Source organism: Centropristis striata, chromosome 9 (genome assembly GCF_030273125.1).
Source record: "Centropristis striata isolate RG_2023a ecotype Rhode Island chromosome 9, C.striata_1.0, whole genome shotgun sequence".
Taxonomy (NCBI): Eukaryota; Metazoa; Chordata; class Actinopteri; order Perciformes; family Serranidae; genus Centropristis; species Centropristis striata.
Genome location: NC_081525.1, coordinates 601,947 through 614,867, shown reverse-complemented (window position 1 = coordinate 614,867; position 12,921 = coordinate 601,947). Strand labels below are relative to the sequence as shown.

General features: G+C 42.3%; 2 protein-coding genes across 2 annotated transcripts; both read left to right on the top strand.

Annotated features, from left to right (window-relative positions):
* Positions 1 to 220: 220 nt before the first annotated feature.
* LOC131977740 (uncharacterized) lies at positions 221 to 1,883 on the top strand. The gene has a single exon (XM_059341166.1). It carries the CDS (start codon positions 321 to 323, stop codon positions 1,881 to 1,883), a length of 1,563 nt encoding a protein of 520 aa, XP_059197149.1. The 5' UTR covers positions 221 to 320.
* Positions 1,884 to 11,082: 9,199 nt separating this feature from the next.
* On the top strand, positions 11,083 to 12,642 carry LOC131977739 (uncharacterized). Its single transcript, XM_059341165.1, has one exon. It carries the CDS (start codon positions 11,104 to 11,106, stop codon positions 12,640 to 12,642), a length of 1,539 nt encoding a protein of 512 aa, XP_059197148.1. The 5' UTR covers positions 11,083 to 11,103.
* Positions 12,643 to 12,921: the final 279 nt, after the last annotated feature.

Sequence of the window (12,921 nt, the reverse complement as noted above, 5' to 3'; positions counted from 1 at the left end):
ATTTGAAAAAACTAAATTACAAACGTAGCAAGACATCTAAAAGCTTTGTGATGTGCTTCATGTTCTGTATCATCATTCATATTATATTTGAAGCACATTGTAGAATTATTGAGTGCCCTGGTATTAAGACACCAGACAGCTTTAATGAGAGGTTGTACTGATAGTTCAGCAGTTTTTGAGCTCATGTTTTACTTTTCTACAGGAATACTAACTCCTCATCCAAATATGATCACATTACCTGCAAAGATCTGATCAAGTCAGGATCTCCTACTGTCTGGCAGCTGATACCAAAGAAAGAGAACATTGGAACTCTGACAAAAATGACTCTTGGTGAAAGAAATTTGACAAAGATGAACAAAACCATCTTACTTGTGGGTGAAACAGGAACAGGAAAATCTAAACTGATCAACGCTCTGGTGAACTACGCCATGGGAGTGGAGTGGGAGGACAATGTCTGGTTTCAGATCGTAGAGGAGGAGAAGAAGAAAAGTCAAACAGCAAGTCAGACACCAGATGTGATGGTGTACGAGATCTTTGGTTTTGAAGATAAAACTCTGTCCTACTCTCTGACCATCATCGATACTCCTGGATACGGAGACACCTCTGGGACCGAACACGATGCCGAGATCAGTCAACGATTATTAGACTTGTTCCGCTCAGATGAAGGAGTTCATCAGATCGACGCGGTGGGTCTGGTGCTGAAAGCCAATGAGAATCGACTGAGTGACCGACTGAGGTACATCTTTGACTCTGTGGTGTCTCTGTTTGGAAAAGACATGGAGAAGAAGATAGTCGCCCTCATCACACACTCAAATGGAAGAAAACCTACAAATGTTCTGGAAGCACTCGAGACAGCAAACATTAAGTGTGCCAGAAACGATAAGAATCAGCCTGTTTACTTCCTGTTTGATAACTGCCAGGAGGAAGACAGGTCAGAGGACCCAGAATGCCTTCAACGTGTAGATAAAATATCAATGAAAAGCATGCGTCAGTTCACAGACTTCCTGGAAAAATCTGCACCTCAAAGGCTGGAAACCACTGTAGGTGTTCTGAACGAGCGAATCAGACTGGCAGCCTGCATCGACAACCTGCAAGAGAGGATCGAGTTCATTGAACTGAAACAAGAAGCAGTCAAGAAAAATCAGGAGCGTCTGAAGAGATATCAACAAGAGATGGAGAGCAATAAGGAATTTACTGTAGAAGTAGAGGAAGTCTACAAGGTCAAAAAAGAAGTCAGCAGAGAGTGGAGGGTGTTGGCGCTTGGGTTAAACTATGGAGCAGCAGTCTGCTGTACTGTCTGTGAGGAGAACTGCCACTATCCATGCACACTGACCTGGTATCCAGAATACTGTAAGGTCATGAAAGATGGCCACTGCACTGTGTGCACCGGGAAGTGTCCTGTATCAGTTCATGTGAAAGAAAAGCAATGCACTTCATGTGAGGAAGAGTGTCAGGAATCAACACATAGGAAAACTTTCTGGATCTATGAGCCCAAGACAATAAAAGTTCAGAAGACCGAGGAACAAATGAAAGAGAAATATGAAAAGGGCAAAGCAGAAAGTGAGAAGTCAACAGACCTTTTGGAAAATCTGAAGAAGGAAATAGAAGAACTTCAGAAGAAAAAGGATGAGTGGCTGGAAGAGGCCTATCAGCATGTCCTCAGTCTGGAGAAGATCGCCCTGAATGTTAATTCAGCGTCCACTTATGTCCACCTGGACTTCCTGATTAAGAAGATGAAGGAGAAAGGAGACACAGAGAAGATCCAGAAACTGGAAGAGATGAAAAAGCGAATGGATGAAGATAAAGGAATCAAAGCAGCGGCGTGGTACGGGTTTGGTAAAGTAGCAGCAGCTAAAGCTTTTACAGCAAGTATTACAGAATGATTGTGAGCAGACAGCTGTGTAGGACAGAAGGTCTACACTGGATAAATCTGTCTCATTCTGTATCTAAAGGCTGTGATGGTGATGTAATAGTGAGAACGTATAAATGTTAGATGTGTAGTTCCTCTGTGGGATGTAATGACTGTTTGTTCTGGTAGTTTAATGTTGCTTCACTGTTCAGATCAGAGAACAGGCTGAGACACTCTGAGGATTCTTTACTTTCTCTGTGGAACTTTAGTGTTTGAGTTAAGGATTTATTCTGGTGTTGACAGAAATAAATATCATACAGATTATATACATATAAAGCAGTTCAACTCTTATTTAACCACCGTATATTACTATAAAATGGGATGTACTCTTATTTAACCACCGTACATTACTATCAAATGGGAAATATCTTATTTAACCACCGTACATTCCTATCAAATGGGATGTACTCTTATTTAACCACCGTGCATTACTATCAAATGGGATGTACTCTTATTTAACCACCGTAGATTACTATCAAATGGGATGTACTCTTATTTAACCACGTACAGTACTATCAAATGGGATGTACTCTTATTTAACCACTGTACATTATTATCAAATGTAATCTACTTGTATAAACTTGAATAAATGATAATAAACTCTGTGAAATTACTTCACTGGATCATCAGCATCTTTTTCTCTCTGTTCAAGTTTCTTCTCTGAACGTCTGTTTCTCTCTGTTGATTTATTGTGAGCAGCAAGAAGAGAAACACTCATCTATCATTAAAGTGGTCGCTGGACAACTGGAAAGTATATCAGTGATGAATCTGCTCACATTTCTCACCAAATGTATATAAATCATCATTTAGTGGTTTGAAAATGTCTCAACACACCCTCTGCTGTTTTAAATCAGCATGAACATGCAGAGCAATGCTCAGATTTACTGTTCACTTTATTTATCGTGCACACGTTGAAATGAACATAGAACATATAGAAACTATAGGAAACAAAACCATGAAAGTGTAATGTGTTCACATTTAAACTGCCGGAGTTTAAGTTACAGTTTTCTGTTTTTAACATTAAATTAGACGATGCTATAGTGTTTAAATTGATTAATAAAGGAAAGAAAAGTTGTCTTGGTTCCAGACCATTTTAGGCCCAAATCCTTTTTTAGGAAGTCTGGACAGTAAAAATAAAACGCATGAAATATGTTTTTTTACAAAGATTTCTACATATGAGTCTCAATCTGGATCTCCTCAATCATTAAACCCTGTAACAGGCCAACCTCCCAGGAACTTATTTTTTATTTATTTATGTTTTTGCAGCTGAGGAATTTAATTTTGTCAACTCACTATTATAGAATTGAATGTATATTATGTATTTAAGAAGTTAACACTAAGATAATGTTACCCACTTAGAGTTTATGTTGATGTTGCATGTATTGTATGTAAAAACAAGGGCTTACTCGGTGGTCACTTAAATGTCCGCGGTATGGTTGTTAAGCAAGAACAACTGGAACATCTGCTAGTGGAGCGGCATAGCTAACCTATTGTTCATTTTTTGATAAAAGCCCCAAATTTGGTACATATATAGCTTAATATATTTAGTAAAAGACTGGATATTGGGCCATTGCATATTCGCAATCTGATGACCATATTGGCCATTTTGGAAAATGGCGGCCAACTGCTACCAGTAGATAGAACCTGGGACGCCTCCAAGCTGCTGTTCACATGTTTACAACACTACAAATATTAATTATATAAAAGGTCAAGTGAAAATAAATTGTATTACAATGTAAAACAATAACAAATTAAAGAAAATGCAACAAAACAGTGAGATCTCCTCTGCATGTTACTGAACTCATTGGCGTTCTGATGTTCTGTCTGCAGCACATTGGACTCATCTGCCAACCGGTGGGCTCATCGGGCTGTAGCGGGCTTTAATTTCACATCATATTTACGTAATGAAACTAGAAGGTCTAAAGAATCCATTGGTAAAAACATATATCGGGAAGTTGATGTAATAAGGCTGCAAAGTGAAAGCTATTCTTTTCTTGACCTCACTGTATAAAATGAGCTACTGTGACCTCTGGAATAATCACAGCATCATGAAGGGCTTTCTGAAGATGTTTAATATATCATAAAAACTGTTCATTTTGTGATAAAAGCACCAAATTTGGCAGATATGTTGATAGATATATTCGGAACAAAACTGGTTATTGGGCCATCAGAAATTCAGACCCTGGTTGCCATAGGGCTGATGGTACTAAGAACAGAAGTGGTTACATATGTGCTTGAATCTTGTTATTCGCAGATTCTAAAAGTGTAGTTCCTAAGCTTTCCAATGATGTGTAACACATGAAAATCTGATAATGTTTGAAGACGTTGTGGCCATTTGAATGTAGTGTCTTTAAAATCGTTGTAAGGAGAAAAAGGCTGTTAAAGACTTGAACTTGTCACCTCCCTCTCCTGGCTGGGCAGCACTATGGTGCTCATTTGCATCTCATTTAGATAAGCCATGCCCCCTGTAGTGGGGGAATGAGAGCAGTCATTAATGTTGATGTGGTGTTTTCCCTTTAGTGGACTGAGTTAGAAGAATTATAAGGTACTTTGTTAAAATGGAAATGTTTTTTATCACAAAAAGGTCCCAGAATATCATTCAATAATGCACAGGATGTTACACTCCGTTGCACTATAAACCAAGGTATAAACCACATCTACAAATCTACAACCTCATCTGTGTAACACTCTGTAAAGCGTATAGGACAGAATAATAACAGTATAATGAATGAGTACAGAAAACAATTGTTGGTATTAGCATAAAAACACTTCATTAATAAAGTGGTAAAATATAGTTGCAGACACAATATTTAATAATAAAAATTTAATAATAATTTTGTGTGGATGGATGAGTCTGTTGCTCCGGTGTTAGTGTATTGTGGAGGGTGTGAAGGTTTAATTATAGAAGCATCTTCTTCTGCATACTCTTCTGTGGACTCTTCTTCTGGAAACATGGGTTGGCAGCAACTTCACATGCCAATTCTTATGCTGATGATGACGCCCAGGCAACATGATGGCATTATCTTCTGCATAATTTTTTATAAATTCCACAACTCTGTTGATATGTTCAGGGCTAATGAACCTGGCTGGTGGACGTGGCTGTCGGTGCTTCTTGTTCTTCGACCGTGGGCACGCCCCATACTCCTCAAAGTGTCTCACTATTTCAGTCAGGTAGTTTTTGCCAATGCTGAAAAAAGGAAAACAAACAAACAGACATTAGCAAGCATCATAGTAAACAATAGTAAGCAATGCTAACAGGCAGGTTCGCACCTGACTCTATGTATTCATGAAAACAATCCTCTCATTAGCACCAGTAAACTGCCCTTTCAATAGGTTAATGGCGGTTGGCTAGAGGATGCTAATGATTAAACAACAGTACTGAGCTAGAAAACAACAATGTAAGCTAATGTATAAACATGGACAACAATGTGAGCTAACGTGCCATTCCTGTGACTTTGTGTGTGTAATAACGCAACACAAAGTAGATAACGTGGATGTTTATGGAAACTCACCCTATAAGAAACAGGAAAGTGTTCTTGCAGACTTCGTTGCCTCCAATGGAAAATGTTGTCCGGGCACGCTTTCTTTTTGACTAGACCTTTTGTGTGGATGTAGTTAGTTCAGAAGTGATGACAAATCATCTGTTTGCCTTGAGATGACCAATAATCTGCATGTCCTGCCACAGCTAAAGAATCCATCCATATGCTGTACATGACCTCTGGAGAAAGTTTGTGGCTACACGAATGTGTCCCATGGATGGAGTTTTCCTTTCTCCTTGTGTAACACTTACAGTCGAAGTTACGGATTTTCTCCATTTTGCTGTCTTTATCCCCTTCAAATTTTACTGCAGAAATAGCGTCTGATATCCGGCAACTCTTGAGCTGCAAGGCCAAGACATTCTTCATCATCTTCGACTAAAGTCAGCTCTAGATTAGGGATGTTTTTGTCTGATTGGCGCAGCGAGAACAAAGGAGGCCTGCTGTCCAACGATGCACAGTATGTACATTAGGTACAGGTACGCACACACCCCGCCACAGTGAGTCCTGAGACTGTGAGACAGCGTTTAAAAACATTACCACCTGTCCACCCAGCTGCCACTGATCACCAGTCAACCAACTGTATAAACCCCGGCATCGTACACACTCATTGACAGATTGTTTGATGCTCTCATGCAAGACTTTCAGCACATACCTACTGACTGCTTCCACGTTTCCCGGTTAACGCCGTTTCTGTCTTCCTGTTTCTGCGACTGTTTGGTGTCCTCCTGCATCGACCAGGTTGAGTGAGTTTACCTGTATATACTTACAGGCTGCAGCGTCGACTGCCACGCTCTGTTAACTGTTGTGTGTGTATGCTGTCAAACACACCTCACTATTCTCACCTGTTGGACGGTTGGGTTCATCTCACCTGGGTCTCCTCAGACCCACAGAGACTCTGATCTGCTGAATTGAACTGTGCTGCCACTTGCCTGTCTGCTGATTATCTCCTGCCATATATAAACTGGTCTTTTATCGGTTGTGCTGCAATTGGGCGCAAACGTTACCTGTAATAAGGTGGAGTTTACTGACTGTTTTTTCTTTTTTCACAGAACATTTAAGGAGCTCCGTCCTCCTTCCGCTGTTACCATGGCAACGTGAGTAACTAATGTTTCTAAAACAGCACAGTTTCAGTTTTGATTGTTTTATTCCAAAAATGTGATGAAACACTGCTGGATCAAATTAACTACGTGATTAAACAACTTATAATATGACATTATAATTAGACTGAAAAGTCAGTTTAACACAATCGTGTAAACAGTTAAAATCAGGTACTTTAAGAACCAGAAAAATGTTTTTGCTAAAGATGTTAACCAGACACAAGTAGAAGTTTAAAGTGCTCGTCTGGTGAGTGAGCTTCTTACAGGTTATTGATACATACTACTAAATCCACAATAAACCTATCGGGACCTTATTACGGTTCCTGGGAGCATCTGGTGACAGGAACTGTTTTCACAGATTGATAGTATTGGAAACTATACTACGATATCTGTTCAAATGTGAGTTCTGTAATACATCAATGATGCTATTATCAATCCCTTCTCATGGGTGTAGCCTTGGACTGGGGGAAGGGTCGTCAGGTGGTCCCCAACCTTCTTAGAGTGTTTCGACCCTTAACCACAACACTCTCCAGTTGGTGGGTCTGCAGTGATTGGCCAAGTCACTGCCCCCCTCCTCCAGGCTTCCAGCTAAGGTCCTCTCTCTTATGCCAGAGCCAACAGGAGGCTCTCTCTGCTGCTTCTCCCAACCTCTGAACAGCTGTTTTCCTCAAGTGGCCTCTCAGTCCCATCTTTGTCAGCAGATTCCAAGCTGATTGGGCTTGGAATCCTTGACACCCCACTTCCACTGTCATCAGCCATGTTGTCCAACCCTTGTCCCGGCAGTCCTGAACAAGTTGCTGGTACTTTTCTTTCTTCCTCTCTGTCGCCTCCTCACAGTTCTCTTCCCATCGGACTGTTAATTCCACCAGGATGATTTTCTTCCCCTCTAGAGACTACATGACAACATCTGGTCTCAACCTTGTGGACAGTACCGCCTCTGGGAAGTGGAGTTTCCTCCCCACGTCAACCTCCAATTCCCATTCCTGGGCTGACTGCAGGAGATTCTTCTTGGCTTGGCCTTGGACGCCTGGTCTCTGCCCCTCTCTTATGAAGGTGATGGTACTCAGCAGTGGTTTAGTTTTGGCTGGACGTTTTCTTTCTCCTCTCTTGCTCCAGGACATCTGCAAGCTGTGCCAACACCTTGTCATGGTGCCATCTATACCGCCCCTGGGTCAAAGCTATCACGCAACCTGATAGGATGTGTGCCATGGTTCCTTTACCACCACACAGCCTGCACAGTGAGTCCTTTCTCATTCCCCACCTGTGCAGGTTGACTGGGGTCGGGAGGCTGTCATACAATACTCGGAGCATAAAGTAGATATGGAACGACTCCAGCCACCACATCTCACTCCATGTGATCGTCCTATTGGGAAGGTTCCACCTTGTCCAGGCACCTTGAGTTCCGAGCTCGAACGATTTGGCTCTTCTCCCTTTTTTCTCCAGGATCAAGGTCCTCTTTTCCCTGGGAGTGGATTTTGACCACTGCTGGAAGTGGGAGGTTCCTTGACCCTGCCTTCCAGTGCAAGGGTTACCAATGATGTCCTTGGTCCTCAGAGAAGACTCAGAGTCTCTATATGTGAGGGTAAGCCTGCACTTGCCAACTTTAAACTCCTCAACAACAGAGGACAGGGGGAGCTGAAGCTGACCTGACCTTATGTAGAGCCCGATTGATGTAAAGCTTGGGGGTATCCCCAACCATCTTCGAAGGTGCTTTTTGAACTTTCTTTCCATCCCTTCAACTGATGTTATCGGCACTTCGTAGATAGTGAGCAGCTACATAAGTCGTTAAAGTAGGCCATGTTGGTAGATCCAGCACTTATATTTCCCAGGCAGGCCAGACTTGTCAATCTTCTTCAACCATTCGTCCACTGTTCTTCATTGCTGGATGTTGTTTTTGTCTGACAGGGAATCATCATACCATTTACCAAGGCATTTAATAGGGTTCCCCTGGATGTTCGGGATCTCTTCCCCTTGAACATACAGCTTGAACCTCTCAGTTGTTCTTACCTTTTGAATCACCAAACATCTTGATTTCTTGGGCTTGAAAATCATTTCGCCCAAGTGGCCATACGATCCAGTTCTGCCAGGACCCATTTTGCCTGCACATGAGTTGGTGTTATAACGGTAATGTCATCCATGAATGCCCTGATTGCTGGCTGTTGACTTCCTGCAGCCGTCTTCGGTCCCCTTGACTTTATACTTGCTGTGGTGATGATCAGGTTCATTCCCATGGCAAACAAGATGGGAGAGATGGTGCACCTGGTTACTATTCCCTTCTCCACTGGATGCCACTTTGTTGTAAACTTGGCTGACTGGAATCGTAGCTTGATGTCTCCCAAGTAATCGGTGATCATACCCTGGATGTGACGTGGGATGTGGTAATGGTCCATAGCAACTCGATTCAAGTTATGAGGAATAGACCCATATGCGTAAGCAAAGTCAAGCCACGCTACTGTTAGGTTGCCTTTCTTCTCCTTTGCTTATTGGATATGTTGGCTGATGACCCCTGTGTGTACCAAGCACCCAGAGAAACCTTCGATCGCACCCTTATGGATAGAGGTGTCAATATATCCATTCTTGGTCATGTAGGTGCTCATTCTTTTGGCAAGCACGGAAAAGAAGATTTTCCTCTCCACACTGAGCAGGGAAATGGTTCGAAACTGGTTGATCTGTGAGGATCCCTACTCTTTTGGCACAAAGCATCCTTCTGCTATTCTCCAGCTTGTTGGGATGGTACCTTTGGCCCAGATTACCCGCATAAGCTTCCACGCCCTACGGAGGATCTGGGACGATTCTTGTATACTTTATAGGGTGTACTGCTGGGACCTGGGGCAGAAGATGATCTTGCATGCTTGACGACCTCTTGAACCTCTCTCCATGATGGAAAATCTGTGCTCAGGGATGTTGTTGGTGGATTGGTGGGGCCAAGCCTGTGATCTTCTGCTAGGGCGACATTTCTTGAAGGGTCACTGAAAGTCTCTTGAACAAACTCCTCCACCTCTTCCTTGAAACTTGTCAGAGTCCCAGACCTTGCCTCTCCCAAAACTGCTTTGGTGAAGTGGTAGGGGTGTTTTATAAACTGGGCTCTTGCAGCTTCCCACTTTTTCCGCCTCTGTCTCAACCTCTCAGCTCTCCTTACTCTGATCAGTTGCTCACGATGGCTGTCTGTCAGTTCTTTAATACCTTCCTTTTCCTCCATGCTTGCCACTTTTAATTGCTTCCTCAGGGCTTTGATCTCCTTCCTAAGTTGTTTGATCTTCCTTTCTCTTCTGTTCTCCTGATTTTCTTGTCTAGCTTTCTTCTTCTTCCTTGGCACTGTTCCAAACCGTTCTTTTGCCAAGTTATTGGTGATGGCTGTCAGTGAATCCACCTTCCTTTTTGCTGATCCTGCTTGTGCTGCTTCCAGCACCTTGTCCAGATCTTCATCGAACATGGACCACTCTTTGGTCTCACACCTCTTTGGCCACTTGAGTCTTTCCTTCGTTGGCTTGGGGGGGCTCTCTGGGGTGGCTGTTGAGGTTCTCCTTGCGTGCTCTTGGGGGATTGCATGCACTGAGAGATCTCTAGGACTATGGTGTGCTTCCTGTCTAGGGTTCTCCTGCATCTCACCAGACTGCTCGTCTGAGCGGTGTGCTTGCATCCGTCCTTGCCCACACTTGGACTTGCTCTGGTGTATTCTGAGCCCTCTTTTACCTTTGCCGATCTTCTCGCAATTGCACTTGACTTCCCATTCCTCCCCAGTCAAGGTGGTTTGTTTGAGCCTTCTCTGTGTCTGTGTCACTGTCCTGGTCATTGGCGTTGAGTCTGTCCTAGTGAGTCTCTCATCCTCCCCCCCTCTCGGGAGACCCTGGGGGTATTGTTCTTTCATTGTGTCTGTAGCTTGCTTGAACAGTAACCCAGTAGGTATTTCTACATAGCTAAGTTATTATTTTACTATATACGTATTCTAAGTAACTAAATACTATTTTGTATCACATGACATAAAAGGGTAAATAATCATAAGATAATGATAATGGACTATCTTGTAAAAACTAACTGCTTGATTTACTTCCTGAGATGTGAGATTTTATTTGGTAGTATTCAATTAATTACTCAGGGATGTATAGGACCTGATAAGTATGAAAACTTTTTATGCAAATAATAAAAAATAAAAAAAAGATTTACTAATATTTGGACAACCTATTTGAATGTATTATGCAAGTGTGTGCCAGTGTATAAAACTGGTTATTTATGACTGAACATGGCTTTAAAAAATTACAAATGTAGCAAGACAACTAAAAGCCTTGTGATGCGTTTCATGTTCTGTGTCATCATTCATATTATATTTGAATCATATTGTACAATTATTGGGTGCCCTGGTATTAAGACACCAGACAGCTTTAATGAGAGGTTGTACTGATGGTTCAGCAGTTTCTGAGCTCATGTTTTACTTTTCTACAGGAAAACTAACTCCTCATCCAAATATGATCACATTACCTGCAAAGATCTGATCAAGTCAGGATCTCCTACCGTCTGGCAGCTGAAACTAAAGAAAGAGAACATTGGAACTCTGACAAAAATGACTCTTGGTGAAAGAAATTTGACAAAGATGAACAAAACCATCTTACTTGTGGGTGAAACAGGAACAGGAAAATCTACTCTGGTCAACGCTCTGGTGAACTACGCCATGGGAGTGGAGTGGGAGGACGATGTCTGGTTTCAGATCGTAGAGGAGGAGAAGAAAAGTCAAACAGAGAGTCAGACACCAGATGTGATGGTGTACCAGATCTTTGGATTTGAAGATAAAACTCTGCCCCACTCTCTGACCATCATCGATACTCCTGGATACGGAGACACCACTGATATCAAACACGATGCCGAGATCAGTCAACGATTATTAGACTTGTTCCGCTCAGATAAAGGAGTTCATCAGATCGACGCGGTGGGTCTGGTGCTGAAAGCCAATGAGAATCGACTGAGTGACCGAATGAGGTACATCTTTGACTCTGTGGTGTCTCTGTTTGGAAAAGACATGGAGAAGAAGATAGTCGCCCTCATCACACACTCAAATGGAAGAAAACCTACAAATGTTCTGGAAGCACTCGAGACTGCAAACATTAAGTGTGCCAGAAATGATAAGAATCAGCCTGTCCACTTCCTGTTTGATAACTGCCAGGAGGAAGACAGGTCAGAGGACCCAGAATGCCTTCAACGTGCAGAAGAAATATCAATGAAAGGCATGAGTCAGTTCACAGACTTCCTGGAAAAAACGTTACCTCAAAGGCTGGAAACCACTGTAGGTGTTCTGAACGAGCGATTCAGACTGGCAGCCTGCATCAACAACCTGCAAGAGAGGATCGAGTTCATTGAACTGAAACAAGAAGCAGTCAAGAAAAATCAGGAGCGTCTGAAGAGATGTCAACAAGAGATGGAGAGCAATAAGGAATATACTGTAGAAGCAAAGGAGGTCTACAAGGTCAAAAAAGAAGTCAGCAGAGAGGGGAGGTGGTGGGGGCTTTGGTTAAACTATGGAGCAGCAGTCTGCTGTACTGTCTGTGAGGAGAACTGCCACTATCCTGGATGCACACTGGCCTGGTATCCAGAATACTGTGACGTCATGAAAGATGGCCACTGCACTGTGTGCACCGGGAAGTGTCCTGCATCAGTTCATGTGAAAGAAAAGCAATGCACTTCATGTGAGGAAGAGTGTCAGGAATCAAAACATAGGAAAACTTTCTGGATCTATGAGCCCAAGACAAGAACAGTTCAGAAGACCATACAACAAATGAAAGAGAAATATGAAAAGGGCAAAGCAGAAAGTGAGAAGTCAACAGACCTTTTGGAAAATCTGAAGAAGGAAATAGAAGAACTTCAGAAGAATGAGTGGCTGGAAGAGGCCTATCAGCATGTCCTCAGTCTGGAGAAGATCGCCCTGAATGTTAATTCAGCTTCAACTTATGTCCACCTGGACTTCCTGATTGAGAAGATGAAGGAGAAAGGAGACACAGAGAAGATCCAGAAACTGGAAGAGATGAAAAAACGAATGGATGAAGATAAAGGAATCAAAGCAGCGGTGTGGTACGGGTTTGGTAGACTGAAAGCAGCATTTCAGAAGTAAAACAGAATGATTGTGAGCAGACAGCTGTGTAGGACAGGAGGTCTACACTGGATAAATGTCTCATTCTGTACCTAAATGCTGTGATGGTGATGTAATAGTGAGAACGTATGAATGTTAGATGTGTAGTTCCTCTGTGGGATGTAATGACTGTTTGTTCTGTTAGTTTAATGTTGCTTCACTGTTCAGATCAGAGAACAGGCTGAGACACTCTGAGGATTCTTTACTTTCTCTGTGGAACTTTAGTGTTTGAGTTAAGGATTTATTCTGGTGTTGACAGAA

Bases quoted from the DNA above. Each gene is read 5' to 3' on its own strand.
- LOC131977740 (XM_059341166.1), top strand. From the start codon at position 321: ATGACTCTTGGTGAAAGAAATTTGACAAAGATGAACAAAACCATCTTA.
- LOC131977739 (XM_059341165.1), top strand. From the start codon at position 11,104: ATGACTCTTGGTGAAAGAAATTTGACAAAGATGAACAAAACCATCTTA.